This window comes from Serinus canaria, chromosome 1A, assembly GCF_022539315.1.
Source record: "Serinus canaria isolate serCan28SL12 chromosome 1A, serCan2020, whole genome shotgun sequence".
Classification (NCBI taxonomy): domain Eukaryota; kingdom Metazoa; phylum Chordata; class Aves; order Passeriformes; family Fringillidae; genus Serinus; species Serinus canaria.
The window spans coordinates 12101774-12122092 of NC_066314.1; the positions used below are offsets into that span (position 1 = coordinate 12101774).

At 35.2% G+C, this 20319-nt stretch overlaps 2 protein-coding genes across 3 annotated transcripts in view; one reads left to right on the forward strand and one right to left on the reverse strand.

Moving 5' to 3' along the window:
• FBXL13 (F-box and leucine rich repeat protein 13) overlaps positions 1-20319 on the reverse strand; it is a 65042-nt gene that overhangs the window by 33658 nt on the left and 11065 nt on the right. Inside the window, 3 exon segments of the mRNA XM_050985677.1 lie at positions 1800-1924; positions 1994-2002; positions 5095-5132. Coding sequence (XP_050841634.1) covers positions 1800-1924; positions 1994-2002; positions 5095-5132 — 172 coding nt within the window.
• On the forward strand, positions 748-15703 carry LRRC17 (leucine rich repeat containing 17). Of its 2 annotated transcripts, XM_018910302.3 has the most exons (6): positions 748-853; positions 1739-1863; positions 5850-5980; positions 9099-9974; positions 13398-13553; positions 14777-15703. In XM_018910302.3, exons 4-6 carry the CDS (start codon positions 9218-9220, stop codon positions 15178-15180), a joined length of 1317 nt encoding a protein of 438 aa, XP_018765847.1. In that variant the 5' UTR covers positions 748-853; positions 1739-1863; positions 5850-5980; positions 9099-9217; the 3' UTR covers positions 15181-15703. The 2 variants fall into 2 exon arrangements, with proteins under 2 accessions (XP_018765847.1, XP_009085097.1); XM_009086849.4 differs by lacking the exon at positions 748-853 and having other exon boundaries at positions 1653-1863.

Genomic DNA, 20319 nt, shown 5'->3' on the forward strand with positions numbered 1-20319 from the left:
TCTTAATTACCATGACTTTATGTAAAACCTCCCATGCCTACAATTTATCCTGTATCATTGCCATGTGTGAACAAAATAGTCAAAAAAAGATTGCTTTGTTTTGTAGAAATGGACTAGAAAATGTCTGCTTAATTCTGACTTTTCTGCCTCTCTTTTAGTGAGCTAATTAAATGCCTTGGTGCTTAAGCTGCTACTTACACAATCCTTAACATAATCACACATTTTACAGATGGGCTTTCTAACTAACCATTCAAATCCTACAGAAGTAGTGGCAATAGAACAATTCATATAAAAAAAACTGTTATGTTAAAATGAAAGAAAAAACTAAGAAAAATTTCTTAAAAAAATTTAAAATACACACTCTATAGATTATTTTAAGCATAATTTCAGTGTTAATAGTGTAAATCCTCCACTGATTTCCAACTAATTCTGAAATGTTAACCTTAAAATATTTCCCTTTAGTTTTGTTCATTCAGTGAACAAAAGTGAGGTGGAAAAAATATTTTTAAAGTCCTTTATCCAACTGTGATGCAATGAGATGGTTTTTTGGTTTTAACTGTTCACTTAAGTACTTGGTCATAACCATTAAGCACTGTTCCAGAATCCAAAAATGGAGAAAGCTGTGGAATTTCTTTCAGGGCTCTGAAATACACTGGCAAGCAAACCCACTATCCTCTGGTAGGGAGGATTGTGGTTTTCCCTGTTTGATGATGATCACTTTTCCCTGAGCACTATTAGATCATGCTTTCTAGAGGCAGATCCCTACAGCTCATGATGACACCTCTAAACAATCAGGAATGATGCTTTCGGAAAACAGAGCAAATTATTGGCATTTTGAAAAAGTTACTCAGAGGTAGGTAGTTCTTAATTCTCCTCTAACCTCAGCCCTCATTTCAAATTTCACCCTGTCACTGCACAATCTCAGCATGATTCTCATGAACAAGAAACAGGCACTTGGTAAATAGTAATCAGAACAAGACTGTTGCCCCATCTGCCTCATCCTTTGTTCTGAAAAGGTTTTCTTAGATGGAAAGTTAAACTGTCATATTCCTCAGACTCCATCTCTACCATTTCCCATGTATTTTGTTATATGTAGAATCTTCTCAATTTATAAAGAAATTCCTGTGTGAGTCTTTACTTAAACATTAGGGGACTTTCATTGTCTTACAATCTGGCATTTTATATTGCTTTTGGAATATATTTCAAGATACAGTATATGTTTGAAAGTTTCTAAAATAGTACTGTATTCTAAAACCTTTGTTTTCTTTACAAGTTTAGTAGGATACTAAAGTAATCCAAAACAAAACTATTTTTAGATTGCAGTTACAAATATGACTTCAATTTATATATTAAACCAATGTAAAGCTGCAACAAAAGTTCACTTTTTAATTAACTTCCTTCTCAGGAAATCAACTGTAAATTTGTATTTTTTTCCAGCACAGAGTGCCTTTTAATTTTTTTTTTGATATCTTAGTAAAAACTGCATTTTTAAAGCTCCAGATATAAACCCCCAACTAATCATGACATAAAATTAGTCTATTTATGGCTACAAAAAGCAAGCCTTGTTCTCATTATGCAGCAAGTACTAGCTGTTTATAGATCTGACAGTTTGCTGGAAGTGATCCAAACCTATAGCGCTATTATTCCTTAGTAAAACTTAAACAGCTGTAGCCATGTAATTCAAAACCCTGGAAGGCTGCTGCAGTGCTTGCTCAACCTCAGTATACCATGAATGCAGGATGCTGCCAGTCATATAAAGGATCCTCTGCTTCACATTATGAAAGAAAGACGTGAATTACAAACCTGAATTCAACCTGGAATTTCCAAACAGATGATCTTGTGACAGCCTTTGCAAGAGTCCAGGTATGGTAAATCTTTGTCTGTGAATTTTCTGCAGTGAGCCAAACTTATTTACTGTAAACCAACAGAGTAATTTGTTACAGGGGCACGATCCAGAATCAAAAGAACATAAAATGTCATAGTTAAAGTTTTCTGAAAATTACTGTAAAGAAAAGATGTTCAATATGAAATAGAATTATCTACTTGCTGAAGTTTGAAAGCCCATTTCTTCTGCTGCAGTTTTTTCTCTGCTCTTGTATTGCAAATTAGTGGGGAATAGCATATCATGCAAGATATTTCACCATACTAATCCAGTAACATTGTAAAATTATCTTAAGCAACTGCAAAAGCGGTTGAAACTTTGTGCATACTTTGCAAGTATGACTTTTCAGTGTAAGTTTGGATTGCTTTTGCAATTGATTTTACAAGCAGTGCCTGCTGCAAATGAAAACCAGATCTCTATCAAAAGATTCTAAAAGCAGAAATGTGTAGTTTAAACTTATCAAGGAGCATAATTATTTAGAAGAGTACTATTAAAAGAATCTGAAAAATTGAAACATTTACAAAAGTGAGTCATGTAGTTTTAGGTTTTGATCAGTTCTTTTGGAAAATATTTCTTTATACAAAACATTAGTTAAGAGAAAGCAAATTGTCTAAGTGGAAAATGTTAATCAACAGCACTCTGTAAAATCAAGAATCTATACTCTGAAATTGCTTTAATTTCCAGCTGCAGGTTTATATCATACTGAAAACTATTCATTTAACTGAATGACATTCCTAACTAGAAAAAATAACAATTACCACAAGCACCACAAATGAAAGCATACAGAAAATCAAAACCTAGAATTAGGACCTTCTGCTCTGGGAGACATTTAGTCATAGCCATGCAGTTCTGCAAGTCAGCAAAATTAGGCATTTTGAAGAAGATGGGAACTCCCACTGAGGAGCTGACTGCCTAAGGAGTGGCATACTGACTTTTGGAATTGACTTTATGCTCTCTGTATAGAGTGGGAATTGGCTTTACTTTTGGATATGACTTTATGCTTTCAATACATGCTGAACACAAATGCAAAGAGGAAGTGTAAAAAGAATCCCCTTGTTTAAAAAAAACCCCAAAATATTAAGAAAGTAAATATAAGATTACATGTCATGAAAAAGACCCAACAAAGTGCATTAGAACCAGTTATTAGAATATAAAGGCATGTGTTATTTGCGGAGCCTTTTTTTTTTTTTTGAAATGAAAATGTTTAATTCATATTAAGTACAAAAGTAAAAGTGTCCTTCTTTGTAGAAGGCAGAGCTATTTTGCATTTTAGTGTGATATCCCACAGAAACGAGTGGAGAAAAAGAAAACTTGGAGAAGTATACTTCCAAATATATCTGATAAAATAGATAATAAATGGAGAGACTGAGGTAAATACTCTGGTAGCTCTGAGTCTTTTTAATGTATATGTTGCTGCAAGGCTGCACAGTTTAAGATACAGTTAAGCCTTTCTTACTGCGTTTTGAAGACTGTGATTAAAACCTCACAATAACTTTGAGGAGATACTGATTTCCTTTATTGGTCATATGACCAATTTTTAATGATCTGAGAATTTTAACACATGCCTTCTTTTTCCATTTTTAAATGGACATCTTCCTTAAACTTGAGGAGCACGCAGACTACCTAAAATTCTTGTTTTGTGTTACAGCCAAATTCTGCAGGAATTCTGTCATACCAGTTTTTCAATTAATTTTGACATTTGCAGTCTCAGGATCATTGTTTTAAAGCAATCTGAAAAACTCACCTTCTGGCATTTATTCCTGATGGACAGTGTTCATGTCTACCATATGTAACAGAAGTTTTCAGAGGAAAATTTTAACTGACTCTGTTGGGCAATGTGGAGGCTAAAATGTTTGTATGGTATAGTATGAGAGAATAAAAAATTCACTTCACTAGCTCCTTGTTCCAATAAAGGATGTCTGATACACCACAGCAAGCTTCACATGCAGCATTATGAAATGCAATACTGCCACCTCTAAGCACTTTGTGTTAGTTACCACAGCACACAGAACCTGTGCTGAGCTAACGTTTTTAGGATTGCCATGTGAGATGTTCATAAAATCTGTCTGCTATCAAATTCCTCACAGGACAGCAGCTTTTGTACATCCCCATAATCTCAGAAACAATGAGCTTTGCTTTTTGTCTAAAAATATTCAACACAAAGAGTGTGATCTCATGGTTTTAAATTGGAAACATAATGTGTGACTGGAAAATTTCATATTAACAAAGTAAAAGATAACTGCAAAAGGTCTTTTGTCAGTGGAGAATTTTTCTTTACTATTTACACTTCAAAAAAATTATGTTCCAAACTCCAACATAAATATATGGAAATCTAAAAAGACAAAATATCAGCCAACATGGAAAAAACACAGATTATAATAAAAGTAATACTGGTGAGATGAGTGGTGGAATTGGAGACACTAATGCAAAACTTTGCCAAAACAAATGTTAGTTATGTGAGTATATGGCATTTCAGACAAAGAAAAACAAAAGTCTAAATGTATTATGCAAATGCCAAAGAAAAACGTGTTTCTGAACTTCATGGGGATGTTGTTGAAAGACATGCATTTGTTTTCCTCACAGGGAAGAGAAACAATGTACAACTGTTTTTCAAATCCATATACATCTTTGTGCTGGCTGCTCTTGTGAGCAGCTCACTTCATTTCTTCCATGGCAGCTTTTAATCCAAAAAATAGCAATTCTACCTGCCAGGCAGACCTTGAGTCTCTAGGGACACCTCTGAAACACAAGTGGCAGACTTTTTAAAGGCTGTTAAGTCTTTAAAGCTCACTGGGCTTCCAAATATCAGTTTGAAATAACTTTCTTTTGCAGTTGTCACACAAGGCCTTGCCTCACACAATGCACCTATCCACAATCCTCTCTTTCAAAAATAAATTTTTATCAACATATCTAACTTCCAAACTTCTTGCATCATCATGAGGAACTGGACATGCACATGAAATTTTTGGATAGCATTTTCTTTTAAAGGTTTTGTGAAACTGTGCAATACATAAGAGAATCTAGCATATATTTTCAGATCTAGTAAAAGATAAAAGAACTACTATATAAATGAAATCTGTGGGCATTTATTTCATTTTGTATAGCAGACAGAATCCTACAAGTAACTCAAAGTAGAATATTTCTATTATACACACCTCTAAATTTCCTGCAAGCTTAAAACAAACACAGTTTCATATTTCTTTGTAATTTACCTTGTCAATAGTCGTAGAGTTCCTTTAGTACTATCTCTCTACTACAGATTTTATTTAAATAGTACTATCTCTATACAACAGATTCAGTCAGACTTAAACTGGCTGAATAATAAAAAAATACCCAGAAGTATATTAAAATTATATTTGCATATATATGTATAAGGGAAAAAAACTGAGTAAGTATCTTTAAATCATCATAATAATTTCTGTACATCTCAGCCATTTTCTTTGGAAACCTCAAAGTAGAATACTGAGAGATGTGATGCTACTGTTACTGAAGTATGGTCATTCTATCATTTTAAAGGATACTTACACTATACAGTCCTACAGAGCACAAGGAACTTATCATTTGATTGAAGGTTAGCATAGCTCACACATTTTGCTAAACCAAGATTACTGTTAGCCAGTCCTGGTATCTAAAACCATTGGTGAATCTCCATGAATTCTGGTATATTTCTCTAACCAGTAATATAATTTAATAGGATATAATTTACACAGTGCTTCCTATTTAGTTCTACCTTCTGGAACATTAAACTTGAGTAATTATAAGGCTTCCATATTTTACTGACCTGCAGAACAGGTATTACTCATATTGTTCCATTCTTATAAAATGGGAACAAATCTCCTAGTATGATAAATGTTTCACAATAAATGTCTATATAATGCAAAGGCAAAAAGTCTGTACTTGTACATGAAAATGTAATAGTTGAGCCTGTGTCTTTTTCCATGTTGTGATCACCTTTTCCCTATTTCAGTTATCAGGCAAAAGGACCATCGAGACAACTGGAAATTCAATACCAGCCAACTCTAAAGAGGAAAGTTTGTGCTTTTGAAATATATTCCTGCAACAAAGGATTTGAGAGAGGAGATATATCAGTAAAAAAAGGTATGTAGATAGAAGATAACCACAACCTGGAAAGGAGTGAAGGCACAGGGAGTGGTGAGAAAGCTGGGGGGAATAGTAATGAGGAAAATCTCTGAAACCTTCCATGCAAAAGCAGCACAAAGGGGTCTATCTTAAGTGTCTGAACACAAACACTTGTAGCTTGGGAATCAACCAGCAGCAACCAAAGTCCATGCACAGGTACAGAGTTGTGATTTCACTGGGGCTCCAGAGATGCACAGAGATAGCACATCCAGCTGAAGGGGTGCAATGAAAGGTTCCAGAAGATTTAGGAATCCTCAGAAAGCTGAGGATGGGCTGCACTCTATGCAAAATCATGCCTGGGCTTTGCATTGAAATGGGTGACAAGTCAACTAAGAGCTTATTTGTAATGATTAGAAGCCAGACCTATGAGCATTGCATTGTGGTAGGGATCTGCTGCAGACTGCTTGATCTGCTTGATCAAGATGAGATGGTGGATGAAACCTTTGGGCAGCTGAAGGAAGCTTTACTCTTGCCTATCCTGGTTATTCATGAGAGACTTTAGCCACTCCTATATGCTGCCAGAAAATATGGCTGGGCATGAACAATCCAGAAGACTTCCAGACTATGCTGAAGACAATGTCTTGATCCAGCTGGCTGACAAGTGGTCTAGGGAATGTGTTCTTCAACAGGTGAAGGAATATGAGCTTGAGTGAATGTCAGCTCAAATAAACTTGAATGATTTTGGTTATGCAGCCACGCAAATGAGAAAATAAGAAGTTGAAATTCCAGACAGAAGAAAATTGGACAAACTGTAGAAGAAAAAACCCTGTACTTGTTAGTAGATTTTGGCTAGTTTAGGGATCTGTTTAACAGGATCTCACAGCAGACAGCCCTAGAGGGCAAAGGGGCTCAGGAGAACTGGTTAATTTTCAAGGAAAAGCTACTCCATTAATTTTAGCCTTGGTTTTTACAGCCAAGGCCTGTCTGAAGGCTTCCCAGGTGCCTGGCTGGAGCCTGTGAGCTGAGTCTGTGAGTGGAGCAATACCCATTGTTGAAGAAGTTAATGTCAGGGAGCACCTGAGGAAATAGGATGAGACAGGGTGCATCCAAGAGGAAGAAAGCTGTCTCTTGTCATTGAGAGGCCTCACTCATTTTTGAAAGGTCATGACAGTCAGAGGAGATTCCTAATGACTGGAAGATAGGAAATGTCACTTCCATTTTCAGGGAAAGGAAGAAGGTCCAAGAAACTACAGGCCAGTCAGCTCCACTTGAGTCTCTGGAAGGTTATGGAGCAAATCCTCCGTGAAGTCCTGTCCAAGCACACGAAGGATGAAAAAGTGACAGCAAACAGCCAGCCTGAGTCTATCAAGGGCAAAGCATTTCTCACTAATTTGATAGTTTACTATTATGAAATTACTATTTGTAATCTATTGATAAGGGGATAAAAGAAGCCCTTGCATCAATAACTTGACTATCCTAAACCATTTTTGTTTGAAGTTCTTAAGCTGTATTTTACCAATGGCAATTTTCAAAAGCTTGTGTGTAAATATTGGTGTTTCTGGGCTAGAACACTGAATATACACTTCACTAAAAAGTGACTACAAATGATACAAACTATTTTTTAAATATACTTAACTCTAGAAATAGCCTATAAATGCATGAATAAATTAAGAAACATAATTTATGAACAAAATATTTATGTTATTCTTAGATTAATTTATTGTAAGAAAAATTTTACTATAACATTGCCTTTTCTAAGAAATTATTAATTAAAGCAAAGTCAAACATTTTTCCATCAAGGAAGAGCAATGAAAAAACATTAAAGAAAATTAATGGAAGCAAGACATAATTTAAAATGTTAAACTGAGAACAAAATGGACAAATACACAATGGTGATTGCATTCTTAGACACATTTCAAATTAAACCTCTTAAAAATACCAAGAAATTTAGTGAGACATTTCTAGAGCCCAAGTGGCTACGGAAAGAATAAAAAAAGTTGTAAACAATACAGGACTAAAATGTAGTGTTGACAACTCCAAGCTTATAATAACAACAAAACCCTCCTCCCAGACTGGTGAAGTTTTGAAGGCTGTTTATCAAAATTAATTGAGACTGAATATATCATTTTGCCCTGGTAGTGTAGAAAACCAGTGAGAACTTCATGGATTATCTCTGAATCCTACTAAACTCCATTTTCAAAGGACTTAAGAACACAAGTCTCTACTTTTTATCAGGAAGACTTGTAACCCAAATAGCCACAGCAATTGAAAACAATCTGTCTTCTTGGTATAAATTAGAGTTTGTAGAAAGAGTTTGTAGTTCTTATATTTAATCCCTGGCATTAACAGATATTTAAGTCTTGCAAATTTTTTAGTTCATCTAAAACACCCAAAATGAAACAACAAACTCCAAACCTAAAACAAAATTAAAAATAAAACAAAACAAAAAACCAAAGAAACCCAACAGCAAAAAAAAACCAAAACCAAACTCAACCAAGCCAAAAAACTCTCATATTAAAGGTGAACAGTGCAAATTCTGTGTGTGATATAAATGTAAGAATTCTCATACAGATTCAATCTATCTGGGCCAATATCCTGAACCATGGTCAAAGCAGATTACTGAGATGAAAGCACAAACCCCCAAAAACTGGGCTAAACAATCCTGAGAAAATTACTTGAAAACAAGCCTACCCTTGAGCACAAACTAAAACTGAGAGTCTGATGGGCACTGGATGGCTTTCCCTGGTCTGGCTCTGTACATGTTCCAGTTGTTCAGCACTCAGGAAGTTGGAAATGATCAGCTTCAAACTCCTTGTTTGAGCTCATCTTCCAAGATTAACTTGAATATAAAAAGGTCCACCCTGATGCTGTTTCCTGAGCACATGAGAATCTCCTGACAAAGATCAGTGAGAAATTGGTCCATATAGTTTCTGATGTTTAACCATAATGAAAAACAATAGACCAGAGTCAGTAAAAACTAACAAACAAACAAAAAGAGGTAGGACATTGAATCTTCAAACTATTTGTGAAGTTCCAAGTAGTGTGATGATCGAGTACTTGACTGCATATTATATACAATCCTCCATGGAAATGCCCATTTCTTCTGTTCTAATGTTCTACTTTTCTTCCATCACAGGGATCCCACACAAACCCAGCTGTGCCTCCTCAGATCTGTACAACACTGATTCAGACTATCCAAAAATTTCAAGTGTTCCAGCTGTCACAGAAAAGAACTGGGGCCAGCTGAATGTCAGGATGCAAGTAGTTACTATTATATTACTACTTCTTCTTTGTAATGCATCTGACTGTAGGAGGACAAGGAATAGGAGTTTGAGAAACAATGAAAGGGAAAACATCTTAAGGAGAGCATCTAGCACTGTTAAGCGCAATGCCCAAGGCCTAACATGTGATATTTACACTTATCTTCATGAGAAATACTTAGACTGTCAGGAAAGAAAATTGGTTTTTGTGGCACCTGATTGGCCAGAGGATTTAAAACACATGCTGCTAGCAAGAAACAGAATTCGTAAATTAAAGAATAATATGTTTTCTAAGTATAAAGTACTGAAAAGTCTGGATTTACAACAGAATGACATATCAAAAATTGAGAGCGAGGCTTTTTATGGTTTGGATAAACTTACCACGCTCTTACTTCAGCATAACCAAATTAAGACTTTATCTGAGGAGATTTTTATTTATACGCCCAGTCTAAACTACCTTCGTCTCTATGACAATCCCTGGCATTGCAGCTGTGAACTAGAAACTCTTGTTACAATGCTACAGGTTCCAACAAACAGGAATTTGGGAAATTATGCCAAATGTGTGCACCCAGTAGAACTGAAAAATCAGAAGTTAAAGCAGATAAAAGCTGATCAGCTATGTAGTGAAGAGGACAGGCAGGATCCCAAAAACATAAAACGGGAGAAGCCTGAACCTGCCAAACCAGAATTTGATTCCTCTTTGTGCCACATGTATGTGTTTCCTGTGACAACTCTGAACTGCAGAAGAAAAGGTTTGTATCTGTCATTATAACAGAATGAATGATTTTAATATTCTATTTATTTAATCCTTCCTACATTTATTTGCACATTATTTACTGCAAACGAACTTAGTATAGTACGCGCTTTACTTAAATTGTTAATTGCTTTTCTCTTGTAACTATCAGCAATAAGTAGGAATTCTTCCTGCACTTTCCCTCTGCTCTGCAGCCCAAATTTCACAGATATGCCTTAGTGCTGTAATGTATCTAACAGAAATCAACAGGAATGAAACTAAGCATATTACTTAAGTTACTAGTCTGATTGTACAGCTATAAACATCAGCCAGATTACAGCTCTGCTGATACTGTTGAACTGATACAGAAAAGCACAGGGTGTCTTTTCTTCTTTCCATTGTACAAACACAAAGACAGCAATAACTTTGACAGAAGTGAGCTGTGAAGCACGACTGGAGCAACCAGCTGTGTTTTCAATGCCCAGAGGAACCTGATTGCAAAGGAAAGGCTTTGCATCCTCACATTTGCTGCACGAGATTTCTTCTACTGAGGGAAGAAATTGTATGTTTTTGTTCATAAAAAAATACCTCTTCTGTCTTCTTCCCAGCACCCAGCAAACAATTCAAAGTTGAAGGGACTTCAAGAAATGTTTTTCAGACACTTGGATCTATTCCATCTCTAAATCTTTCTCAGGCCCCTAAGAGCCACAGTTAAGCCCTAAGGGTAAACCAGATGGGGTATATATCAACATGAAAATGAACATTTATTTGTCCTTTATATTTCCCATATTTTATCCCACGACAAAACAAAGCAAACCAAAAAAAAAAAAAATTCAGAGGAGAATAGTTCTTTAACATAACAATTCTGAAAGAAGAAGCATTGCTTGAAGCAGCCAACATTGTGAGAACTTTTCCCCAATTTTAGCAGAACTTGGCCTGCATGTTTTATTCAGCTGAACTTCTATCTGCTTTAACAGCAACTTGATTTTTTGTAAAAAGCTCAGTGTGCCCTTACTCTTGCAACTTTATGCCAAAGAAAAGCTCAGAATTCAGTATAAGTAGATAATATCCAAATATCAAGAATTAATTATTTCAGTATTTGATTACATGGCTTATCTACCATGTATGTCATAAAAATGGTCTGTGTTCTTTAATTTTTTTTCATCCTGTAAATTCTTTTTTTATCTGTCTGGCTCAATTTTCTCTTTATTTTACCATGAAGCCACTACATCTTTTAATTAATGATTTATGCTGCCTTTATTATTTTTTAATATTCACCTACCTTACCTTTCCTTGTAGATAAGATCTTAATTATTAGATTGTAGATTATTATCCTAATTTTCCTTCATAGAATCTTAATTACATCACTCTTATTATTCAGTAAAATTCTATTGAACAAAGCCCAGGCATAAATTATAATCCTAATATAAGCAAAGACTGACTTTACAGCTCTCCCCTCTTAGTGGTATCAAAGAGATGAGCCAAATACACAAATATACCCAAAAACTTCTGAGGAAAAAAATTGTACTTTTTTCTCTAATTTCATAGAAACATTCAATGTGATTTGATCTTCATGGGAGTTTCAAAGAGGTTTATGGTATTTGAAAGCATGGTTTATTGTCTTTAATATTAATAATGGAGGGATGAAGTTATTTCAACCTCTACATGAAAGTACTAAAGGGTACAGGGACTCCCTCCTTCAGGTCAATAACTAAGTATATCAATCCAGAACTTCCTGCATGCCTAGCATGGACACACTGAGTATGTTTCAATACTTTTTTGGAAGTACTAGATCTAGTGTGCATATGCTTGACAGCTGGATGCAGATATTCCATGGATATTTGGTATTTCTGAACATATAGCAATCTTTGATGAAAGCATTGTATTTAATGTCTTTGTATATGAATATTGTACAGCAGATGCACAATTTCACTGGAATTTTCATCAGAAATAGGAGGTAACACACACAAAATCCAGGAAAAACACAAACATTTCTCTAAATCTGTGTGGACAAGAATTCAGAATAGAAAAAAAGGGCATCAGTTAACAAACCAGTAAGATGACATGACAATCTGCAATCCATTATTCCTTTACAATGGAGGGAATGGAATGACAAGCACTTGCTCTGCCACTACTATGTCTAAAGAGGTAGGACAACAAGTCAGGAGCTTTCAGTTACTGTCAGAAAGCTCACCAATCTTAAAAATACATTTATCCATGTGTATGTTCTCTTTTTTTAAAAAATAATTGATTTTTATCTCATCAGACCAGTGATAAGACAGACCTTGTGGTACTCCAGAATGAAACACTCTATGCCCTTGATTCTGTTTTACTAAAAAAAATAAAAAAGGAAGTAAAAGCAATTTGCTTGCATTTCTACAAAGAACTTGTATTTTCAAGGACAGTTGAAAAAAAAATGTACTTTCTAGTACTGCCAAACTCTCCAAGTCTCTAAATTCAAGCATTATTTGCATTCATTTCGTGATAAATAGGCCCTGAAACTTTGACATCTGCAGAAGCAGGAAGCAATCCGACCACAGCAGGCTGGAATAGTTATATTTCAGTATTTATAATACCAAAGCTCTGCTCATAATCAGATATAAGGCAGGAAGACTCTGGTATGTTCTTTAGTCTCAAAAATACCTGAGTCATTAGATATCTTCAGAACTTCAGAAGTACAGTGACCACACAGATTCCAGCACAGATCCAGAAACTACTTGCTTTCATTCAAAGATGGTCAAACAAGAGACACTGCTGGTTTTCTTGTTATGACAGTGCAGGATTAGAACACTCATTGAGCAAACATAATAATCCTGGAGATTAGCTTTGTTAACATTACCCTGAGAGGGTTCAAACCACAGTCTGCACTTCTCAAGCATGGGCCCTTACTACTGGAGTAGGAGCTGCTCTTTCTGGAGTTCTTTTGCATGGAACACCAATGACTGAGGGGGCCTTGGCTACTTTGAAAATGCCAATGATAGAAGTTGGAGAGAGAAGCAGACAAAATGCCACTTTGCTGCCTCGGTGGTGTTTTGTATAGTTACTCTGGTTTCTTTTCTTTAAGCAATCAAGTCCTTCACACACATTTTTTTATATTAGTATAAAATATAAATATATAGTAATATATTACTATAAAATAGGGTACTACTTACCCTATTCCTATGTGAATGGTCTATTCTACTAAAATAAAAATATAAACCACAGGGGTTTTACTATAAGTACTAATGAAGAGAACAATTTTCACAAGAAATGTAAAGGTACAAGTAAAGAAAGAATGAAATTCAGATGTTGAAAAAACGTGGTGGCACTAGAAGTAGGGATAAAAGGAAAAGAAAACAAGAAAAATGTTAGACTGACAACACTGTCTGGCATGCAACTGTGATACCTGAGCAGTAAGAATAATCTAAAGCTGATATAAATTATGTCATTTTCATTTTTTAAGATTTAAAGAAAGTTCCAGGTAACATACCTCCAGATATAGCTAAACTTGATTTGTCCAACAACAAAATTAGACAGCTACGACCCAAGGAGTTTGAAGATGTCAGTGAACTGAAGATATTAAATCTAAACAGTAATGGAATAGCATACATTGATCCTGGTAAGAATAACTTTAAATACTCATTAAAAATTATTTTTCTTTTATTAAATACTATGTCTATAAGATATAAACTGGAGCGGGGGGAAGGATTTAAAAATCTAGAAGTTGGTGCAAATTTTACCTTTTGTACTTTTCAGTTCATAGAGTAAAGGTTTGCACTGAAATATATTCATCATGAAAATCAACAGAGAAGGACACATTTCAGTTGTCCTTTCTTACCAAGTGCAAAAGGTAATTCTGGAACCTGAAGGTTAACAGTTTTCCAAAATGCTGAGTAGTTTAAATATCTTTGCCACATCTAAGAAAACACTACCTATAAGGAGGCTACTTTTCAATTATATTGTATGATAGAATAACAGACAAACCTAAAGGATGTAAACACTTTTTGATTAAAAATCACTACATACAATTGCTTTTAAGTTATACTTTATTAGAACTCAAGTGCCCTTATTGGCAATTTGCTTATACCTATGTTCATTTGGATTTAATTACAAAGGCAGAGATAAACTGGGTGAAAGAGAGAGAAAATGCATCAAGGAAAAGAGCCTTATCTAGTACCATCTTGGCAATTAAACAGCATCAGAAAGTGTTACTGTCAGTAAAATGGCACCTGTGAGGTTTAACATTACACAGTTGATTGGTTTAAATTAAGCCTTCTGTTACTAAATGAAACAGTGTCCTTGCAAAAAGTATGAACTGCTCTCTCAAATGTAACTCACAAGCATTATTATGAAGCTCCATGTTTACTCCATTCCAAATCTTAAAACATTAATTTGAAGGTTCTATACATGCACACAAGCACCTATACACACACACAAACCTCTGGCCCTGCACATTGACTGATAAAAAGTTTCCATATTCCTAATTCTGTATCATGACAATAACAGTAGGATTCAATGAGTAAATCAGGCATTCATCCACCTCCACTGTTTCTATTCTACACTCAGGCAGACTCGTGAAGTGTTTTATAGCTTTGCCAGCAGTGCAACTCCCCTAATATTTCACTTCTGAAGGCATGTGCCATATTTTAAAATTCAATGTTTGAGAAATCCTTTTATAGCCTCTAGCCAAAATAAAACCAAAAAACCCAGTAGGTGAAAAATTATAGAAATTATATAAATTCATATCTCTTCTAGATATGAATGTTTTTCCTGTCACAGATATGAATGTTTTTTTCTAAGTTAACTTTATAAGGTACCAATAACTATTTTTCTATTGATTAGCTGCTTTTTCAGGCCTCAATAACTTAGAGGAGCTGGATCTATCAAACAACAGCTTGCAGAATTTTGAATATGGAGTACTGGAAGATCTTTACTTTCTGAAAATACTGTGGCTGAGGGAGAATCCTTGGAGATGTGATTACAACATACATTATCTTTTCTACTGGCTGAAGCATCACTACAACGTTCACTACAATGGCCTAGAATGCAAGATGCCTGAGGAATACAAAGGATGGTCTGTTGGAAAATATGTTCGAAGTTATTATGAGGAATGCCCAAAAGACAAGCTTCCTGTTTATCCAGAAACTTTTGATCTGGACAAAGATGATGAGGAATGGGAACGACACAAAGAGCAAACAGTTCAGACAGTAAAGAAGCATGGTGTAATTGTCACTGTGATAGGCTAATAAGGGAACCATTTCCCTCAGTAGGTTTAAATATCTGATACTTTGAGAAAGAAAAACAAAAAAGCTGTTTACATTTGTTCTAATTATTCTGTTGGTTTGTAGGACTATCTGTCTACAAAGATGTCTGTATTTTGCTAATAATAACTACAGAATGACATTAGTTCAACAGCATCCTTCACCTAGTAATTGTTTTTGACAATTTGTTCTGGACACTCTTGCTAAATACTTTGGCCAATATTTGAAACTATACAGAAAAAATCGATAGACACAAATGTACATAATATGGAGGAAAGAAGCTGTTGTATGTATGAACACCGTTTATGTTCACACAGAAATTACTGCAGGATTGTGACCAAGATCCATTTTCCTTGAATGTATTGACAGTTCTTTGTATCTATCAGTTTCCTGAAATATTCCCAGAAAACGTTTCTAAGATTTTTATATCGACTTCCTGTTTTTTTATTGTAGACCAAAAAAACCAAACTTAATATTAACCTTAAATACAATTCTAGAAAAAGAGGAACAGCAGTTGTAATACTAATTAGGATTCAAACACAGAAGGCGGGTTTCACTTGCTGATTTCCCAGAGTTCCTCCTCAGTCTTGAATGAATAACTGAGCCTCTGCCTCTTCTGTACCTGCGGTGCCTTGAAACGATAAGTAGCCAAGACATGGTTGGTTCCCAAGATCCAGCTCCACATACTCATACTTACCTTGTTTGGTTTTTGAGACAAGCAGAGCTGAAATCTTTCTAGGAAGAATTGTAGGTTGTTGTTGTATCAGTTTGACACAGATTACGTGCCATCACTTCTAGGTGACGAAGATCCCATGAAGGATGCTGTGGTCTGCATCCAGCATATCAGTGCCCACCCAAACTGAAGGTAAGTATGCTTTTGAAAGCTCAGAAGTGTGGGACATTCTCTAAGTTCACTATTTCAGCTCATTTGTACAATGCATGTTACAGCACCTCCTTATCAAACAACTATATATGTGAATACACATTGATTAAAACCTGTGATCATTCTAACGCTACAGTAACAGGGCAGTACAAATACCTCAGCTAAATAGATGAGATCTCTAAAGATAAAATTCCTTGCTGCATAATATACTTAGATCACTAAGAAATGCATACATGCAGAATAGAAATTCAGTGCCAAAACTTTACATTTCTCTTGACTATCATGGAAGAAGTTCTGGGAGACTCCGTGGAGAGACTTTCCTCCTTTAAAGATCTGGAGACAATTATGATGTTTTTGCATGCCTCTGGTGCTTTAACCATGAGTCCCAAAGGTGGCTCATTTTGTTCTACAAGACAAAGCACTCAGTGCTTTAGTGCTAACATGAAATAAAAGAACAACATAAAGGAAAAACTCAGGAGATGTTAAGGGTGGTAGGAATGCCATAGAATCTCAAAGCAAACACATCCCATTATTATTTGCATTCCATTATGTCCTCCATTATTCACATATGAATATATTTAATGGTGCTTTGTTGACAAACTGGGTATTTAGCCATTTCTTCCACAACATCCTACAAAAACTTTATAGCAAAAATACAACAGTATCTGACTCATCCCTGTTCCTGGAAATATCTTAAGCATTATCTTTACTGTTAAAGGTTAATCCTGATAAGACAGAACAGAGAGGAAAATCCCATTTGCCAGTAACATTCACTAAATAGGGTATATTCTGGAAACTTAAAAGTGCTGAAAGTCAAAAAAAAACAAGGCTCCCACAAATAGTAGCAAGTATTAAGTAATGTTGTCCTCCTCCTCTCAAATTCTGGAGAATTATCTCAATACAGAACCACGGGGTATGATTGAAAAGGACAGGCAATAAAAGCACAGCAGAACATCTGTTATTGGCAGCACAGCCAATGGTGAAAATCTGAGTAGGAAAATATGCATTTATAGACCACGTTATGTTAATTTCTGCAAAGAGTCAGTGCTGGGAAAAACCACTAGCTTAAGGCAGGCTAAGTCTGGGTAGAAAAGACAATTGTGGAGAAGAATTTAAGAAAAAAGAAAAATATAAGACAAAATCTGTGTGAGAGGTCTCTGATCTCTCAGGTTAGCAAAAAGGACCAGTTGAAAAAGCAGTGGGATAAGACTAAGGACCACACGCAGTGGCCTAATTGCTCTTGTTCTAAGGCCCGGGGGATTCTCAAAGAGACACCCCCATTGAGGATGTGGCAGAATAGACAACAATAATTCCAGTAATTGCAACTACAAATAATGTAAGAACACAATAATAGAAATAGAAGGTTGGAGCAAGGACAATATAGGTCAGCATGATCTCCTGACAGTGACTCATATTCTTTTAGAAAAGACTCTATGAACAGAAAAAGCATACAGGAGTTATGAAGGTAGTGCAGAAGGAGGCAGCACAAGAAAAAAAGACAATAATATGTCTAAAAAACACACATATGGGGGAAATGACTAACAATTGATAAAAACTTCAGCATTACAGGGTTAATTGCTATTTCTCTGAGCTTCTCAAAAATGTACTGTAAAGTACAACTTCCAATAAACACCATAGCCACAAAACACAATTTAATCTTGACATCTCTATGTTTCTGGACTATTTAATCAAAAAGGTCCCAGAAGAGCTTCCATATCTAAAAGAAAATCATGGGCCTTCCTCTTCTTTTACAAGCTCTTTAGGTCTCTTCTTTCAGTAACTTCTCTCTTGATTTCCCTTCTTTCTCTGTCCATAGCCAGGAAATAATTGCATGATACAATTGCATGAAAACAATTGCCTTGTCTTCCTGACATGCTGTGCATGTCCTAGGAGTGCTGCCTTAAAGGATGAACTACACTGCTCTACAGAGGCAGTGCCCCTCTCTCTACACAGACACATGAAACACAGAAAAGATCATTTTGTGCCATGTTTTCCATGACAGAATAGAGGAAAAATACATATGTCTGTGAATATTGGAAATAAAACACTTCAAAAGCTTCTGAGGAAATTTTAGCTCCTGCACTATGAATACTAATGGCAGCATTTAAAGGCAGTTCCCAGTCACACATGGAAGACAAATGATTCTCCACAATCACTGAGTAGGTGGAGGAATACCACAAACAGCTGAGCCATAATCCATGCATCTCATACACTCGTATTCTCTGGCACAGTAACACACTGATTTGCCAAAGACAGTCTGAGCTGGAATCACATTAACATTCACAAGCAGATATTAGACAAAGACTACTATTCCATGAAAGCACCACAGGCCAAAGTAAAGAGTACACAAAGCCAATTTTTAAAAATTGCAGATAATAAATTTATCAAGAAAACCCCACAAACATGTTTAGTCAGACAAACAGACCAAACCCACAGTTAAAATAATTGCTTTTTTAACATTAACAATAAAGGCATGTTGCCAATATCTGTGTAATCTTGGATTTTTTTGGAAAGATGAGGTCAGAGCTGTAGCTTGGATAATTTGGAAAGGTAGCCTATAACTGAATAGACAGCTCAACTCAGTTTGTTAGCTGAAAAAATGTCAAAGGAAAAGAATCTCAATATGATTTTCAATCTCTAAAAGAAAATAGATCATTTTGCAGCAACATTAAACCATCCACAAGAACTTAAAAAGAATGGCACAAGTAGGCAATATGATCAATATAGCTAGCCAGGGAGTTTCAACATAAAAACATATGTAGTTAATCTAAATATCAATAGCGTACTGATTAAAATGCATTTCATGCTTAAAAAAAAACTATTGTGTATCTTCAAAGCTAGAAGAAACAGCTTTAAAATCAATGTTTTCTAAAAGCCCCTTTAGACTGTCATGTATGATTCATAACAACTGGTTTAAAATAGCACTCAGTAGATGTAAATAGACAAAATGTTTGATTTTGAGCCTACAGAAAACATTATCTACAAAAATGGAAAATGCAAGATTTGTAGAGACAAGAATTGAATTTAGTAAGACAAATGAAAATGGATGGCAATCAACATACTGACACTCCAACAGATATAATCAACACTAGATATGAATCAGATGAATAACATGACAGTGAAGGCCATTTGTAAACAAAATGTAATTCTATCACAATTGTTCTTTAGGTTTTTTTAGCTCTAGACACAAGAAGCCTTATGATGATTTTAGTTTTGTACCCAAATACATAAGGAAAACAATCATAGAAGGATTTAACATTTTTAAGTACAACACCCATAAAGGAGGCGATGTGGCTGTTTATGGTTTATTTTGCCTTGCTTTCTTTATTAGCTCCCAGAATTCATTATGATACTGGATTAAATTCTGTCACTAAACAATTTGCATGCTGGTATCATTGAGAATGTTATTTTATCCTGTGATATAAAAGCCAAAACCATGACCAAAATCCTTTTTTTTCTTAGCCAGCTTTTCTTTTTCATCACCAATCTAGAGACAAAACTGTTCTCACCTATAACTAGTCATTTTCTAAAGCAAAAGAAATCAGTCTGCATCAACAATTTCAATAATATATTATCCAATTAAATAATAAATGCATTATAGTCTCAAAACATAAAAAAACACTTTTTATTTTGAAAACATTTTCCTTTTCTTTTTATGCATTTGAATTCAGTTAAAGTGTAGGCTAAAAAAGAGTCAATCAGTAACATTCTCCTGCTTCAGAAATATTGTGCCAGGAATCAAAAACTTTTGGGATAGTGCCTAGTTTTTCTTCTCATGAAAACTCTTCCAAGATGTTGTCAGACTCTTCATGATAAAATTGATGAGTAACAGTTGGGATGCAGGTGATTCCTTACAAATCAAGTACACTTTCACACTAGGACTAAACCTCTCACACTGATCACAAAGGCTTTTTTAGCTTTCCTGCTCACTTCTGTGCTTAGTGGAGCATACAACCATATTGAGAAAAATATTACTGACCTGAAACTATTGCAAAATGCTGTCACAAAAGGAATTAACCTCCAAACCCTCTGTCACATGTACTTACATGCACAGAATGAGGAAGGACTAAGATGCTTTCTTACATCTTTATTCGGCAATAGAATCAAGTACTGATTATTTGCGAACACCACATTAACCTAGGACAACGTTAAGTTTTTTGGGGGGAGGGGTTTATCTTGTTTGTTGTTGGTTTTTTGGGGTTTTTTTGGGTTTTTTTTGGTTTTTTTTTTTTTGTCAGTGA